The sequence below is a fragment of the Hetaerina americana genome, unplaced genomic scaffold (assembly GCF_022747635.1).
Source record: "Hetaerina americana unplaced genomic scaffold, ioHetAmer1.1.p SCAF_29, whole genome shotgun sequence".
NCBI classification, from domain to species: domain Eukaryota; kingdom Metazoa; phylum Arthropoda; class Insecta; order Odonata; family Calopterygidae; genus Hetaerina; species Hetaerina americana.
Window position 1 is genome coordinate 4641197 of NW_027286863.1, and position 18581 is coordinate 4659777.

The following is an 18581-nucleotide window of genomic DNA, read 5'->3' on the forward strand; positions in this document are numbered from 1 at the left end:
GCCGTCTGACCCCTGTAGGGCGGCCAGTAGGTGAAGGTGTCACGTTAAAAAATCTATTGAGGAAGGCAACGGGAAACCACCTCAATTATCATTCCCAAGATTTAAATGATAGACAATACAGAGGTTTTGAGTCCTGGCAACTACGGGGCTCGGCCCAATCGGCCGTGTGTCGTGCCCGGCAGCGGGGGAGGCAAGGCTTCCGCGGTCGTCATCCCACGAAACCCTTGCAAGGGAAAACCAGCAACAGCAGGACAGAAGACGCAAAAGAAGAAGACCACATTAGTTAGAATAGGAACGTGGAATGTTAGGAAAATGATTAGGACAGGGTAATTGGAGAATATTAAGCGAGAGATGGAAAGGGGAAAAATAGATATTTAGAGCGACCGACAGCAGAGGTCATTTGCGCCAGAAGGGATAGGTGGGTATTCAGAATGGAGGATGTTGGAGGGAAACCCTGCGTCGACATTAGCCTACTCTTAACCAAAGGCGTCGAGGGATCCATATTGTAACGTCCCATCCGCTGCACGGTGTATTCACTGGAAGTGCTCTCCACGCGGCACTCCAAGTGGGAAACGGGTACCAGGGAAATAATCCCGCCACCCCCGGAATTCAAACCCAGGCCCCCGGAGGGGTGGAGGAAGGTTGTACCTCAGGTTTTGCCTTTCGAATATCGATTAATGCTACTTTCAAGTTTAAATTCAAGATTCAGGAGAACAAAATCTCAAAATGAGTTCCGTATGTTTCTCTCCTGCCTGTATTGCTTTAAAAAATTCAAATTTTATTTTTCAAAACTGTATCCAAGCAAAGAAGATGTGATTCTTTATCTATAGAACTGCCCGATAGTAAACCGTCTTGAAAGATGATTTTGGAAAATTCCAACTTTCAAAATAGACAGTGGGACATTTTTTATGAGGGAATTTAAGTACTATTCGACACCTGTCTGGCCCGTGGAAGAACACTTGGTACGACTTCTTCGTTGGGGTCGAATGTTTTAATGCATATTTTCAATGTTTTTATATTTTCTTGTCAATATTCGAGCTTTTTGATTCAGATTTGGAATGATCAGGCCTTTTTTGTGAGTTATTCCTCCGTGAAATTTCAACCGCTTAGTCCTTTTGTATCACATCGATTACACTCACCGAATGCGATAGGCACGCAAGGTTAAGCAGGGAATAAAATGTCCATGCTATACCTGGCCGTTATTTAAACAAGCATGTCACGTAGGGACTTCTTTCGTTGAGATCATCATGGAAAAATCCTAAATAGGTTTAAGTAGACGCGTGCTTATCTTGAAATTACGGTAGAAAGTGCAGACGAGTAATTCAACTGAGTACTCCCCAGGAAAAGGCAAAAAGCCATATGTCATAGCGCGTAGCTTGAACAAACTGCTTGCATAATGCTTCGAAAGATTGATCCCTGCCACATCCTTGAGGAAAGCACGCACGTCTGGCTCCGAAATCAACTCCTTTTATTCTGTCGGTTGAAAAAATCAAGACTTAAAAGATCGAAATGACTGAGAGAGTGCCAGACAGCTTAGTCAGGCACTCCGTGCGACCGATCCCCTGCCATTCATTGGCATCGGTTTCGGCTGAGATTACCGCCCGTGAGAACCCAGAAAAAAACAAGGCCATGATGTTTGGGTCATGTTTTATAGCCTTGATGGAATGTTTTTACTTTCCAAGACACTTTGCGGTTTATTTACACATTCCTGTTGCATTTAACCTTCGAGTGACATTTCATCAATTGCGTAGAAGCAAATGGGCATGATTGTGCGGTATATGTTTATTTTGATTGAGGTGAAATAATGGCGTTGCCTGACCCCCAATACTATTCCGCTGTCGAATTGTGATTCTACACAAGAAATTAATTATAATTATAGCGTGGGATCCATATTCACGTGCATGGACTGGGATTCAGCATTTCGAAATTTTGCTATCCAATTCATCGCCACGTCCTTTTTTTGTGCCTAGCAGTTACGCCAAAATGCTCACCATTTGAATTTACCAAGTGCGAGTGACGTCATGCATAACCAATCGCCAAAGCACACTCGTTTTTAAGCATCGACCGTCTCTCAAGGCATCTTCGTTTCGTAATACTCGTAATGCATTACTTCACCTGTTCATCGGTCTCGAAAAGTGAATAATATGATGCGCAAATTCCACGCCCTCCCTCATTTTACCCTTTCACTTGGTTCCCACCTATATTTCAACAATAATTAATGAGATCCCCACCACGAGGGTGCAATTGCTTCACGTACGTTCTTTCGCTAGAAGCGTTGCGCGTTTTAATTTCGCGGCGGACGGGCAAAGGGGAAAAAGGGATAATGGAATGCTTCCACGAAACACCCTCAAACGATGTAATTCACACCATTTGTCTACGCCGTTGAATGAAAAAAAATGAGGCTGAATGCGAGTCGGAGTTTAGTCCGTTCCCACCCGCGGCCCGCTCGCCTCGTCCGGGGAGGGAGTGGCCCGTGTGAATGTGCAGCTTTGAAGACCGAAAGCCCGTGTTCAAGCGCAGGTGGCGGTGCTCGGCATGGCATTTCACACGCGACGCAAGTGCGCGTGGAAATCCGCGGTCGGGTACCTCCCACGATCCCAGCGACTCCCGGGCCACTGTTGCGTGCGCTACGGCCCCCACGTCATGCGTTACGTCACGTGTCGCGCAAAGGAGACTGAAGATTCGGGAGGCTCGAGTTTCGTCATTTGCGAAACCGTGAGCCGCCTGGATCGCTCGTGCCCCGGCTATTTTTATTCCTTTCCCACAAAATCTCGGAGATTTTTCGAACACCCAAGATAATTCTTTCTTTTGTTTATCTTGTCTCTACGGAAAAAAAACAATTTACTCTTATTTTCCACACGCCAATGAAGTGATGATAATTCGGTACGTATGACAGTATTTGGTCCTCCTATTTTCTGCAAATTTTCCAAACTAAATTTCATGAAACCACGTCATGTTTACGGCACAGATTCCATGCGCTGCGCAGCCACTTTCACGTACTCGTATGTCAAACTCAGTCGAGCGGACGGAAAAATTGTAGACAAGTCGAATTGAATTACAATGATGCGTAGGAGAATTTCCGAGCATTCTTGCAGTGTCACTTCAGCCTCCCTAGGTTATGAAACTGTTAAGAATAATTAAAGGAAGATCATCTACCCTGGGCATATTATGGTGCAATGAAAAAAACCTCTTTACTAAAGACTGAGTAGAAGAAAATTAACGTTTGCAAGAAAATATTAACTCTACAACTTATTTCCTTAAGCAACTATAGTTTTTGTGAAATCTATAGTATTCCACCCTATTCTGAGAATGAGACGTCATTGAATTAAACCTAAAAATTCGGTACTAAATCCATCGTCATTATTTTGTAGTCTCCCTTTTAAGGCATACTTTTTAATGCACAGAGACGGAATGCGCTAAAATTTGTTAGTGTTGTCTAACACGACACAACCCGTTCTGCATCTAGCCCTTCTTCATTTATGCTTAAATTCTATCTCCATTCATTCCGTCCTACCTGCCGGCCCTTTTCCTTCCTCGGTTGCCCTACGCCGCAGTCTTCATCAGGGTCTTCGTCGCCGATTAAAATACTTTGCATCGGCCTTTCCTCGCTACTTTGGATTATTCCCAAGAATCCTCTCTGCTCCCCAGCTATTCCAGGCGTGCGTCTCCACGGTCTTCGATCTTGACCACTTGTCCCTTCACTTGACTGGACATAACATTCGGATAACCCCTAAGCGGACGCACTTTCGCTTCTTCAAGTTTGGACGGTTAAATCATGCTGGACTCGTAAATACTGTATTACTTGGTTATATTTGACCCTGTTGATGCCGAACTCACTTCTCCAGTCGTAATTCCTAACCCTGGGGCATCCGGATTACGAATTCATTATAGTGCGCCATGAATACTCACGTGCAGTTATAGGAAAACTTTTTTTGCAGGTTGCTCTGCGATTTCTCAAGAGTTCACCAAAACCATTATACTGATGAGGGTTTAGTCATTAGAATACAAACCAGAAAAGTCGTGCAAGGAAATTGTCACTCGATTCTAGTCTGCTACTACTGTAGATCCTTGTATACTAGTATGAGTATATGTGTTGTGTCTGCTACTATACCACGCCTACGATTAATGGCGCCCTTATTTCTACCCTGCATATTATTTGAAAATAACTAGTGACCGCTTCTCTAAAATTGAAAACGTTAAAACAAAAACAGAGTTTAATGTTAAATAATGTATTCCGTATGTAAACTTGCCCTTTCTTCACACGCAATAGGCACGCAACCAACGCCGGGTTTCTCTCCACCCTTCATCCTTTCCTGTCCATCCCCTGTGGCGCAAATGACCTCAGCTGTCGGTCGCCTCTCCTCAAAACTACTACTACTACTACCCAGTTAACTATTGAAGACTCTTTCACGATAGAAAAACATTTAGTTACACCAAGCCATATCTTCCAATAACTACAAGCTATATTAGCCTACATTGTGTTGTGTTGGTTTTTTAGTATGTATTGCGAAGAAAAGCGATTGAAGTCAAACTCTTTTCACGACAGCGAATAAATTTTAATATGTTGATAGGTTTTAATATATCGTGTATATAATTGGTACACATTTATTCATTGATGAATTGAGTGTGTTGTTGAGTTCTCATAACATACGAATATACGAATATGCGCGAACCATAATGCAGGTGTTCAATAGTATTTTATTCGAAGAGAAGAACTCTTAAAACTAGATCCTCAGTGGTTATGCTTTGTTATTTATTGTTACTTTCCTTATCTTTTTGTTCTGTGACTGAGCGCTGCGTAATAAAAATATTTTAAACTCGGACTTTCAATTCCGAGGCATCAGCGTAAATTTCGTCTTAGAGAGGTCCGATGGTTTCCGTTATTGTTTCAGCAAATAGTTTCACAGGAATTATATATCACTTAGCAATTACCAAATGCACTGCCAGGGCCAATTTCAGCCTCCCCTGCTCTAAGTTCTTAGAGGTTGCACCTGGCTCTGATAGGGAATAACTCTATCATGATAAGAATAAATAGCATGGATACATGTTATTTAGTCTTATGCATTTATTTTGCTCGTGTCTGTGCACGGAAGAATACTCCGTTGAGAATTCACATGAAGAGGCGTTTCTGTGCACATCAGGTCTCTGTTATGAGTGTTTACTGGACGCCTAAAGATGATATTTGTATGCTAAAATCATGGCAGTGAGAATTGAATGATTTGCAAATAAATGATGATAAGTTTATTTCACCCAGTGTTACTTAAATTCACGAGATAAGAGATGGCTCTTTGGAAAAAATCGAATACAGAGGAATTGGTGAATGCAGAGGATATAATGAGAGGCAATAAGATGCTGAAATCGGAGATAGACAGGGGGGGATACTGAGAAAGCAAGGTAGTGGAAAGGAAGGAACAGGCTCTCTGGATGGAATTAAGGAAGGTGAAAAGAATGCAGAGCTAAAGAATGAGTTATTATAATATCTAGTGTGGAGTTGAATTTTATCTATTTTGTGCCATGTGGATTAGGATTTTCAAGAACAGTAGTTTGAAATGCAATGACCGATAAAAAACCTGTCCTAACCCGATAGAACATTGCTTAATATTTTCAAGGCAAACGCGGGGAATAGTAAAACTGTGTCGAAGGAGTTCTTTCGCAAATTCAAAGAAATGATTGGGGAAGTCGTGGTTGAGTTCTCGTCCCGGTAACTTTCCGCGCACTCCTCGTCTCCTCCAGAGGCGGACGACGGGCCTTCACCCGTCTATATGTGCGACGCAGACGGGGCGGTCAATTTCAACGCCCTTCCCCCCCGCCCAGACCCACGCGAAGATTGAGAGCGCCCCTCACGTAATGACGGCGCTCGCGGTTAAAAAGCAAACCCCTGGACACTCGCCACTTCCTACTCCTGGTCTCTGTACCCCTTAGACTTTTCGGTGCGGTCACTTGGGTTGGTGAATCGTCGGAATCGGATGTTAAGAACGGCTTCTCCTAGGAAGAGGGAGTCTTTGAAATGAAAGTGACGCTGTCTGGAGATATCTCCGAGTGCTTCGAAGTCATGTCCCTTGCAAATGTCCCTGTGGCAACTTTGAACGCACGTCCACCCTTTATTCAACGTGCGCGCGCTTGAGAATGAAAGCTTGCTGTTGGGTATGTTGAAAAGCGTCGCCGATTGCCAGCTCACCGCTCTATTTTAATGGAATGGGAAGGCGTTGAAATGAAAATGAATTTTCCAATTCCAGATAAATATTGTTCAAACTCTCATTTAACTTTATAATGATTTTATATAGTCGATGCATGAAATCCTACATGTGAACGGGGCGATCTTTATTTTAATTTACCTTCAAATAATTTCCCTGATCGTATAGGCTATCCACGTGTTCGATAGGCGTTAATTTTTACAAAATTATAATTATGCTGTAGGTCCATATTTCAGTGAGAGCATCATCCTCTCATATTGTATAGTTTAAACCAATATTACTTGACTATTGCCCTTGCAAACTTGTTATGATGTTGAAATCTGAGATTTAAAGTAGAGGCGTGGCTAATTCAAGAGGGATGTTCTCTTTACCTTCCTTTCGTCTTTCTGGTATCGACGCCTGTCGAGGAAGGACGCGAGGAAATCTTCGTGTATATTGCAGTGTGTATAAAACAATTTTCTCAAGGTATTGAGGCGTTGCGAAGCGGTATTATGTACATTAAAAGTGAGTTTACGGGGAATAATACATTTTCAAATACTTAGATAATTTATGCCTATTAATTTCGACATGAATGAATGATTAGCATCCATGTATTTAGGTTTAGAGATACTAAATTTATTTCGAATGAAATATTTTTGGAACCAAAAAATAAACCTTTACCTTTAATTTTCAACTGCTCACATATATGCTATAACTTAGATATGTGGCGTAAGTAGTCGGAAAATAATGTACCTACTTTGTAAATATCTTTTTATGAAGAGGAAATTCAGATGTGCTTTGTCTGCTTTATTTTCGCTTGTATTTGAGATATCAGGGGGCTGAATTTGGTCTGTGTCAGACATTTGGGAGAAATAAGTAAGGATATAACTTTGCCTTTTCACATTAACGGTTGCATCGAGCTAATCCAATAGCTTTTTGCGCAATGGAAAATTCGCATTAATTTACTCTTTGGAAAACAAGCCGCAATGATAGCCGGCTGCGCCACATGTGCTCGCGCGTCACATTGTCCAGAGGACCTCAGGAGGATATGAATACATCCACTGACGCCTTTTTTACGGACCAAACTTTATCCATTCCGCTCAGGCATTTCCTGGAGCCATAATTAAAAACGGAAGATTGCATCGGGCCTCCAGAAACAGCGAGGGATGGAATATTGACTGAAATACTGATTGGCACAGGGGCGTGCACAAAGAGCCTCATCGGATGATAAACCTTCCTTCGGAGTGGGCGTAATCAACGTGACTCGACGGAATCTATCGATGAGCGACTTAAAAATTGCCCCGGGACTTAAATCCTCCCGAGGCCTACGAGCGAAAGCAAAGAGGTGGGTGAAGTTGGAGGAAAAACTAGTTTGCATACTCGACGTGCGTAACACTGGGCCCCATCCCATTCCATCGCCTCTGCTCTCTAAACTCGATACCCAATCGCCTCACAATTGACGTCCCGTAGATGGGTTTCAGCTTCCGCCAAGCGGGGAAGGCGTAGCGAAGGAGAGGAATAATATTTTGACGCCGTCCCTGGTGAGTCATCGTATCTCTGATGCGAACTAACTTTCACTTTCTCATACGTCAGACGTTATAGCTTCCCCGAGGACCGGACGCGAGGGCTGGCTGACATCGCTCGGGGCGCGCCATTGTTCAGTGACATGCGTGTAAGGGAGGAGGAGAAAAAATCTGGAGACGAGTTAAATGGAGAGTGAGTGAGCTATCGCTAATATGCCATGAATAGAGACAGAATCTCCAAGCCACTTCAACAGTGAAATTCAAATGAAAAAGCATGCAGCGTGAGCGCGGAAGTTTGACTTCTGGGAAACTTTTGCCAACGGCACATAAATTCTGACTAATCATCAGGAAAGGGGGTAGCCCAGTGGATATAGCACTTAGGGTGCATGATGGCCATAGGGTGGCGGCTTCAAAACTATTGCGACGGCCGACCCAAAAATCCAAGCGGTAAAATTTGTTGGCAAGTCGTGGAGAGTGGAACGTAGCAGTGAACTCGCTCTCCCTACTCGCACGCCTTATGGCTCAGATCTGGCTGAGCTCCACCTTTATGAGTCCGCAAAAACATCTTGTTGAATTAAATCCCAGATTACCAAACGTTACATCTCACCTAAGTCACAAATAAACTTGGCCTATCAGGATGTCTATTCCTGATGTTTACTAGGATCTTTTGTATTGGCTTCCATTTACACCCCACATCTCTTTATTAATTGACAGGCTTCAGAGTATTGAACTCTTATATAATGGTCTATTATGGTTTGATGGCTAACTTATATATCAAGTCTTTATTTTATTTGAAGAACTGGAGCATACATATTTAGATATTAGTCTTAGTAGTCTTTTTGTCGCCAATAATATGAATAAAGGAATTTAAAAGCGAAGAAAACATAATCCTGTAGAATTACCATGGCAATAGAATGGAGAAGCCCTCTAGTGGGTGAAGAGAGATGTCTAAGGGAGATATCGACAGGATGAAAATGAGTCGGGCATGTCCTGGGGCACAATAGTTTAGAGACGGCCTTAATGGGAGGGAGAACGTATTCATGGGTGGGGAGAACTTCCACGGAGAATGGAGAAACAGTGATGGAAGGCATGACGGCAAGGGATTCCAAAGGAATAATGGCAGAGGATCTCCGGATGCCTGCTGAAAGCCTGTGTTGATGACGTAGTGAGGCAATCATGTGAGCATTGGCCTGAATATTATGCTCGTTTCTCAGAATCGGACACACTTTTATGCAAGCCAAGAAAAAAAAGTGGAATAGAACGGAGGTAGAGGCCAATATTAGCAGAAATTATTCGAACTGGTGGAATTAGTTCTGAGCAATGTGTTAATTTTCAAATACGAAATGTGAATAACAGGGACCACGAGGCCGAGCAAAGAGGAGGTAGTTCACTAAATTTAGTTATTCGCCAACAAATTGAAATGTTTCAATTAATTATGAAATGAGTTTCGATTAAGATTTAAAAATTTGTCTATTGATATTTTCATGTATTGTCTCAAACAATAATGATCTCTGTCACTATTCGTAGCGGTTCAACATCGGCCAACCGTCGCCCAACTCCTCCCCAACTAATCCCTCTCTCTCTCTCGGTTATTTTCCAGGAGCTCTGTCGTCGCCTGCATCATCTGCGCATGCATCCTCGCCAGACATGCTGACTCAATGTCCACATCTAGTCTCACCAATGGCAGGTCCCGGGGGTCCAGCAGGGAGCGGACGCGGCGGGTGCAGACGGCGGGAGGGTCCGAAGGCCACGTGTCGATGCCGCACCTCACGGCCGAGGACATCTCGGAGTTCGTGGGTCGCGCGCACGCCATCGTTTCAGATCGGATCGAGAAGCTTGAACCCTTGATCGCCAGGAAAGGTGAGTCCCGCCAAAATATGCAATCTAAGAGGCCCGGAAAATATGATTCAAAACATCTTAAAGTGTAATAATTAAAGAGTCGGAGGCGTTAAGGAGCGAGTATTTACATATTTATGGGATGGTGCGACAAGAAGACGCCGAAACATTTGGTGGCGCAGAGGTGCAGTGCATGTGCTTCGTAATGTTTGGTAAGCTTTTGTATCAAAAATACGTGCATTTGCCGTCCGAAAGTAGCAAATTCAGTATCTCATGTAAATGTAATGTAATGTAAGAATTATTCCGCTTATAAACCAAAATTTGGGTATATGGTCGTAGGATCAACTCTTTCTATTAGCAAGAAATGGTTTCTACATCGCCAAGTATGCAGTACCACGAAAGCAGCCGCAAGTGTGCGTAATAGGGAGCACCATCCATAGATGCTCAAATATAAATTCAAGCATTGCTATAATTGACTGGCGACTACAATTCCAAACAATGACTAAAACTACCCTCAATTGAAGGGATACAAGAATGATTGTATTTGTACAAGTACCGAAATTACCGGAGAGAATACCAGCAAAAGAATGGAGTAGAAGACCAAAAGCTATTAGAAGAACTTCCAGTGTACGTTTTGCAGATGATATAGCAATAATCACAGATTATGAAAAAGACGTTCAAAATATTGTCCAAAACCTTAGACACTTAAATTAAAAATTAAAATCAACAGGAAGGGATAGCGGTAATAGGAAATGTAAAGGAAAACGCTGAAATTGACAAATATGGAGAGCCTTGGATCGGGTTGAAATATTTTGCTGCCTGGGGAGACATGATTACGTGATCATGAAAAAATGCGGAACTGAATTAATCCGAGAAGTATGGTCTTTAAGTAATAAACTTTTCAAAACAAAAAAATTGCTAATTAACAATCATGTAAGCATGGAGACCGGGATAAAGTTTACCAAAAAGTTCGTTATGAGTGGTTTATTCTTTTTAATGTGAGACTTGGACCTCCATGAAAGAGGAAGAATGAAGATTAGGGCAATGGGAATATGGTTCTGGAGGCAACTGGCGAAAATAAGCTGGGTAGATGGGACAAGTGATGCAACATATTTAGATGATTTGAAAGAAAATAGATTCTAAACAAAAGCAAAGTAGAGCAAAACTGATTGAACATACGCATATTAATGAATAATCAGTTTCTAGAAAGTAAAGTGGTGGGAAAGAAATTAAGGGGAGGATAAAGATCTGATTCCTTCGAAAGCATGGAGCAAGAAATGGACTTGACATCGTACGCCGACTTGAAGGAATGAGAAATGAAAAGAGAGACGTTTCTATTGCGAGTAGGCCTCAAGAAGTTGATGATGAAGGCCATGCGCTTCAATTATACATCACCTCGTACACACGGGTACTTCGACCACATACCCACACTTAGGTTTAGGGATACCAGGTCGTTAACTAAGAGAGGAGCATTGCTTGGGAAAGTAAAAGTGACGCATTTTCAATTCACCATCCGAGGGAAAATGTGCTTTCGTGGGTATTCGTGAAAACGCTCAGTGGTCACAACGCAAACTATGATTAATAACCGGAAATACTCATAAACACTGCAACACTATAAAGGCAACTCCCTAAGCGTGGGATGCTTAGCCTCTCCCATTGTCATGTTCGAAAGCAATCGAATCCCTCTCTCGTTCATTCGAAGCACGAGGGTCAAACAAAGTCACGGGCCTGAATTTGGAAATCGTCCTTTTGCCTTCAGTGGAATCGGAGACGGGCGCGCATGCACTCCATGAGGAGGGGAACGTGACACCAAAAGGTGTTAAGTACAGAAAATACGCGTTTTTTCCTCATTTATTATTCGCAGTTCGTTGGAGAAAACACGTATCCATCAAAATTTCACCTAACGAGTTTTTCCTTTCAACATGTTGCTACGGACAGCTTGACCGACACACTGTTTTCAGCGTGTCCGAGGCTCATGACTAATGTCCGTCTGCGTAGCCGCCCGGTCGCATGTTCGGAGTATTGCTTGGAAAAGGAAAAGTACGCTTCGCCTTTTGCCATTGTGCCCGAGACCCGTTGGGATATACGCATGGAGTGTGAACCTGCGGCTGCGCAATATCCAGCTCCAATGAAAACACTTGGCTAACCGCCGGAGCCGATAGGGGTGGGTCATCGTGCCATCTGTCCGAATTTTAGCAAGCACGACAGAAATGACATGGAGACAAATGTCTATTTTCTAGAACTACCGTGGCGATTCTTAACGGAACGGTAAAGGAGAAAAATGTTTTTGCTCATATTCTTCATAGCTGAGACTTTTTTGCGGTATGAATCTTCGAAATAGAGAAATTCAATCCCTCTCCGTTGGCAAACAAAATATTCATCTTCCAGTTCACCAGAAGATCGCGGCCCTGGGTATTGGTTTTCAGAACGAAATGTGCTGCCATAAAATGTCACGTGTTTCCCGAACTGCCCGTCAAAATACTTCATGGAGATGATTTTTCATTTTTTATTGTGAAATAATCTCTGGTCATCTGTTCTCTCAGAAGAGGGAGATGGAAAGCGCTACTTTCTTTCCCTCGATCCCTGTGCCTCCACTCGTAGTTTCACCTCATCTCATCCCAGTTTGTTTCCTCGTGTGCTTTAGTGACGTCATTCGGCAAATTTTTCGTTCCTTCCATTAACTTTTCATTCGTAAACTTAGTTGTATAACATCATCAAGACTAGTATTTTCCCGTTTCTTAGACTATCAGTCTCTCTTTTCCCTAATTTCTAGACCGAGTGATCTTTCCCGAGTGCGAATTTCTTTGCTTTCTCTCAATTGCTCCTCTCCCAGAACTTTCCCAGCACTCGCGACAGATTTCACGAATGATCGCTTGACATCCGAATCAGCGGCTCAGATTTGGTCTTCAATGTTGCGGCTTGCTTCTTAACAGGCATACGCACCCTTTCCAGGGAATTTCAGATCTTGTTAATTATCATATAATTGGGCGGAAAAAATGACACCCGTCGATTGGTTACCTATTCTTGTTTATCGGCTAAAGGAGAACAGTAATACTAATTGAAATTTGGATATTTTATAAATTACTTCATTGTTGTTAGTTGAAAGAGTGGCCAATTTTTTGATAAATTACCGAAATTTCCAAATTGCATTAAAATATGGAACACATTAAAAAGCACCCGAGTAAGACCAGTAGGTAATGAACCCCTTTACTTAACTGAATGACATATTCGCCTTGACCCGGGGCATGATGCTTACTTTTTGAAAGTGTTGTATTGTAATGCACGTATGGGGGGTGACTCCGTCAGAAGTTACTGCCGCGGCACCTCCCGTGATTTCCTTGAGTTTGCCATGGCTTAGTATCGTCTCGTTCTATAGTTGCTTTATTGTCTTTTCCTATGAGCTTTGGGGGGATGTTTAAAGTACTTGAAGATAATATCCGTAGGTTTTTCGGGCCGGCAGATTGTTTCCCAAAGATTTAGAGCAGACGTTATCGCCACTTTAAATTTGCAAACTGCTGTTGACCACAGCGGCGACATATTCATCCAGGTTCATCGAAAATGGAATTATTCCAACCATGCCGATGCGATTTCCGGCCGTCTTTATAATTGATTGCCATCGATAAAACAATAGGTGGCAATACAATACTTTAAATGTTACTATTCGGCAGAAATTATGGAATAACCGACCAATGTGATGATTTTGTCTGCTTTACGAGCTGCTTCTTATCGACTTGTATTGAAATCAGTTAATATTTCTGGCATTCGTCTTTAAGGAAAGAAGAAGCGCTCAGAGTTCCTTATGCTTTTCAGGGGTTCAGCAGGCACCAGGTACGCCAGCATGGTTCATGGCATCGGCCCAGAAGGCCAAGCCAGCGACATGGAATCTGACGAAAATGGCCCTTATCGCCGAAGAGACGACGAAGCATATGGCGCAAAAGTAAGTCCCGGCTAGAAAGTATTTCAAAGTCGATTTCTTTTTACATTTATGTGGATAAAAATTGTAAAAATAATAAATAAAACGTCATTTCCCCGTTTAATGACCTATGATTAAAATTGACATCACTGGTACTTAATGTATCATGACCTTGGTGATACCATGAACTTTTTACGTAATGTTCAAGCGGAGATCACATCACTTGAGGTTTGTTTAAAACTATAGAGGCCTCGGCCGAAATGAATTGAGTTCAGACAATTGTAGCTATTGGGCATTCATCCGATATCGATTCCACCATGCCACGTCTGAAACTGCGATTGGTTCAGAATTCTCCTTTTAAGTCGCAACTCTTTAAGGAAAAAAGTTATTTGATTTTACCGGGATTAAAATATCCTAATCTTTAGCTCTTGTCGATATTTATGTTCTATCGGGACATGCTCAGTCAGTGACATGATAATCCATACCAACCAAGTAATCTATTCCTTACCTACTTCATTTGTTGGCACCGTTGGGCGTCATAATGCCCGCAGTGCCCCCGTGTCTTTTTCTGCTCTGCTATTGTTGAATCTCCTCAGCGATATATTTGATTAAATTAATGACGCAATCGATGATAATTTAATGCCGTTGTACTCCAGATACAGGCTCTCCAGAGAACAAGTGAGCTTCGGCCTGCCTGTAATGGACGTCCGCCACTCGGAGCTGGGCCCAGAGCACTGCCCGTTGGCCGTCGACTATCCCTGTCAGCCGCGAAAATACAGAGCGTTCAGTGGCTATTGTAACAACGTCCAGAATCCACGATGGGGAAACGCATTCACAAGATATTTGCGGCTCTTGCCACCCGACTACAGTGACGGTAATGCTTCCACCTTTTATGAAAATTATGAAATCACGCTATAATTCCTTTACATTGGTTAACTGATGTTCACATGCATGAGCACATGAAGCGGAAACATTTCTGCCCATCGTCTATGGAGTAAATTCATTGCTGATTTTTGTAAATATAATTGTATCAAAAAATTATCAGATTTTATGGATAAAAACATAATTTTGACCATAATCATCGTGGTTGCCTCTTATCGTATTCCCTTAAGCAAGTATATTTGAGGAGGCACTACAAGTGTTAACGTTGTGACCTTAGCCTTACGTAGATTCCACGATACTATTTAGCTACGATAAGTCTTTGGAGTGACTGTTTATATGTCTTCATTTCCAGCCTGGTTTTCATTCCTGAAGGCTGTACAATATAAAAAAACAGCTAGGAACAGCCAGTGAGTATCAAAAGGAAAGTAATTCAAACCGATTGAGTCCCAGTTTATGCTGACCTCTGTGATAAGCACCAGAAAGAATAGTTTATTTTGATGAATTCCCTCTCTAACGGAGACTATTTCACGCGAATAAATGCCCATGACTATGCATGACCGAGGGTGGAAGGAAGTCAATTGCCGAGGGGTGCACCCGCCAGTAACCCCCTCACCTCCGTCCATCTTGCAGGCGTGAGCTCACCCCGGCAGAACTCCAAAGGTCAGCCGCTCCCGAGTGCCCGTGAAGTGTCCCTGGCGGTGCACAGGGACGTGGACTTGCCCCATCCGCACCTGATGGCGATGGCCGCCGTCTGGGGCGAGTTCATCCTGCACGACGTGTCGCACACGCCGCAAATGTCAGGTGAGCCATGCGATGCGCAACCTTCGCCTCGTCACGATCGCGAGTTTCATTTGCCTTTCATGCGATGGGTGGCGCGCTCGTAAAAATGCGGACTCTTTTTTACTAAATGATGAGCACTTCTCTTTTAAGTTTGCGGTGAAGGTTAAAGGAAGCGGTCTTGAAGTGTCTCGAAACCATTATTTATCTCACATTTGAAAACATAAAAATAGGCAGGCATTATTTATTCTAACAAGAAAATTGCTTGAAGGCATTTGGGAATAGGTCGCCTTAAATTAGGCTAAAATATACCTCTGGCAGATTATGTGCTATATAATAATAAATATATTTCAGTTGAGTTATAAATATTTAATACCATTAATACTAATGATTCAAGTTTGGAATATTTGAGAGCGTTCAAAGAATCGGAGATAAAAAAGCACTAAAATAGAATAGTGACAAGTCACAATCAGGAAGCTGAGGGCAAAATCCTCTCGTGCCATTTGGATGCTCTTCATACCATTTTACCTCGCCGGATAACCTAGGATAAATTAAGTGGGCATAAAACGCTATTATTAAGACGTAAAAATTGAAAATGCAGCTAAAATCCAAGGAATACATCAAATCTGATCTATCTTATTGAAATATTGATCTACTTATGGAAATCTATGCGTGAGATTGAACGCTGTCATAAATTTTTCCCCGTAAAATGGATATCTTTGTATTTACTATTTTGTATGAAAATAAAAAGAATTATACATCCAAGAAAAGATATTTCCTCGAAAAATACGCTGATTGCATGCTTGCTTCGTATTCCATATCAATATTATTGTAGTTTATAAGAGTAAATACGTACCTATTGAAGTCTTCCTGAGTAACCTTGCAGAACCTCATCAAATAATGTTTGTACATCAGGTGTTATGTTTTATATAATTTTTGGCTTCTGTTTCGAGGAGGCCACGAAGCCGTAGTTTTTCCATTGTCGAGGCCCGCCAATTTTGAGTCCTCCTTGAATAAGCACCCCAGCACGGTAAAATCCATCGGGATTTTCGGCGCTTTTTCATAATTTGGTGCCCACGAATGCTGCGCCCATAAAAATTGTAGCTTTTTGATTGTTCTTTTGATTTTGGCACTCACTTGCGCGGCACGTGAAGAACAACCTCGTGGATTGCACTGCACCATTGAACCCCACTGCAATCAACGGCAGCATTCGAGAGTGATCGTGACATTTCTCTGTCCAGTTAGGCCGACAAGTGACCGCCAATGAAATTACAAATTGTCAGTCAAGTACAAGTATTCTTGGTTCTGTCCGCCAAACCATTCGCTTTTCAATTGGTAAATTTAGCGCAAGAAGGGCCTCAAAACGACGCAAAATAGCGTACGTCTACACCAAATCTACACAAATACCCCACGAACCACCAAAAAGGTGTGTGGCAGGGGCGTAGCGGGTGACGCCCTCGTATTTCCAAGGGTTCTTGGAACGGATTCGGGGGATGACGCCTAAAGCGGTGTTGTGTGTGTTCCCCCCCCCCCCTCTCTCTCAGGTTTCGAGGGTCAGCCGCTCAAGTGCTGCGGGGTCAGCTACGGGGACTTCCACCCGGAGTGCTTCCCGATCCGGCTGCCCGAGACGGATCCCGTGCACGCCCCGGCCCTCGAGAAGTGCGAGGACTACGTGAGGTCAGCCGCCGCACCGCGCATCGGGTGCACGCTCGGTGAGTGCCCTCCCCGAGGTGCTCTCCAATGGAAGATGCTTCCAACGCCCTCTCTCCGAATGCTCCAGAAAACACTTCTAATACTATGCTGAACATTCATGAAATCGTCCCGGAAATTCCCATTCGACATTCGAAATTTCGTCCCATTCGAAATTTCTCCCGGCGGATGATGGCAGTGAATTCTTCTCGGGATTTCATCCGGGTAATCTCCTCCATCTCCATCGCTGCCGACGTTTCGATGAAATCCTTTTCCATCGTCATCAGGGCCGATGACGATGGAAAAGGATTTCATCGAAACGTCGGCAGCGATGGAGATGGAGGAGATTACCCGGATGAAATCCCGAGAAGAATTCACTGCCATTCATGAAATCAATCCTTGGCCCGTTCTTATTTTTAATCTATATAAATGATCTCCCAGAAAATATTAATTCTCAGATAAGACTTTTTGCAGACGACTATATTATCTACAGGAAAGTCGAAAATGACAGAGACCGTGAAAAACTTCAAAGGGACATAAATAAAATGGCGGATTGGGTGACAAAAAATGGGATGGATATTAATGTTAGCAAATGCAGATCCATCACTTTTAGCAACAAGGTAAATGGAAAAAATAGGGAATATAAATTCTCAGAAAATGTCATTCCTAGAAGTGATACTTGCAAATACTTAGGTGTATATTTAACTAAGGACTTAGGGTGGGGGCTAAATGTGGAGTACATCTTTAAGAAAGCTTTCAAAACTCTTCATTGGGTGATGAGAAACGTCAAAGGGAGCGTTAGAGCAACCAAGGAGAAGGCTTATCAGACCCTAGTAAGACCAATTTTAGAGTACGCTTCTCTTGTATGGGACCCTCATGAAGAAGTTCATGTTAAAAAACTGGAAAAGGTGCAAAGAAAGGCTGCCCGATATGTACTGGGGAAGCATGGGAGGATGGAGAGTGTGTCTGACATGCTAGAAACGCTGGGCTGGGAACCTCTAGAAACTAGAAGGAAAGGAAGCAGACTTCGTGGAATTTTACGCATTCTGAAGGGGGAGAAAGCTTGGGCAGATCTTAGGAAAGAGGCGGGGAACCCAAATTTTATAGGCAGAAATGATCACAAATTTAAGGTAAAATGCCGGGCACAGAGAACAAATAAAAAAAATTTCTTTTCTAAATAGAACAATTGTTGAGTGGAACACCTTACCTGCAAAAATATTCGAGCCCTTTCCTAACAGAGTGTATAATTTTAAGAATAGATGTAAGGTATATATTTAATAATTTGATTGATGTGTGGTGTATTGTATTATATGTAATAGCTTAATTTTTTTTAATTTATCTTTTTTTCTTGCTGATTAATGGTTGTAAATGGGATGGGATTCGCTTGTTTTGTTAAAGAGATTTGTGTTTTGAAGTCTGATTTTATCTATTATCTTTTGCGATTATTTGGGACTTGTGTGCCACCGGACACTGTCTATCAGCACATGTGTATTTTTAATAATAATAATAATAAAATCAATCAAGATAACTACCTATATCAGGGGGCACTTACCCGCTTATGTGTTCAATAACTCTCAAATAATAACTGTTACGACAGAGTCGTTAGGATGTGGAAACATATACTGCTACGCAAGTATATATGTTTGAAAAATCATATAGGCATATAATTTGGCATAATAATATGTTTATCATATTTTAAGGCTTAAACATCAAATACTATGCATTATATGGCGTACAATCGCGACAGCATGGTACATTTAACTCAATCTAAAATTCAGAGCACTTAAA

General features: G+C 42.4%; 1 protein-coding gene across 1 annotated transcript in view; it reads left to right on the top strand.

Moving 5' to 3' along the window:
* The window catches only part of LOC139689885 (uncharacterized), a 144564-nt gene that overhangs the window by 97084 nt on the left and 28899 nt on the right, over positions 1 to 18581 (top strand). The window contains exons 2-6 of the mRNA XM_071586991.1: positions 9297 to 9556; positions 13343 to 13469; positions 14102 to 14319; positions 14958 to 15128; positions 16649 to 16816. Coding sequence (XP_071443092.1) covers positions 9355 to 9556; positions 13343 to 13469; positions 14102 to 14319; positions 14958 to 15128; positions 16649 to 16816 — 886 coding nt within the window. The 5' untranslated portion in view covers positions 9297 to 9354. The remainder of the gene's footprint in view (positions 1 to 9296; positions 9557 to 13342; positions 13470 to 14101; positions 14320 to 14957; positions 15129 to 16648; positions 16817 to 18581) is intronic.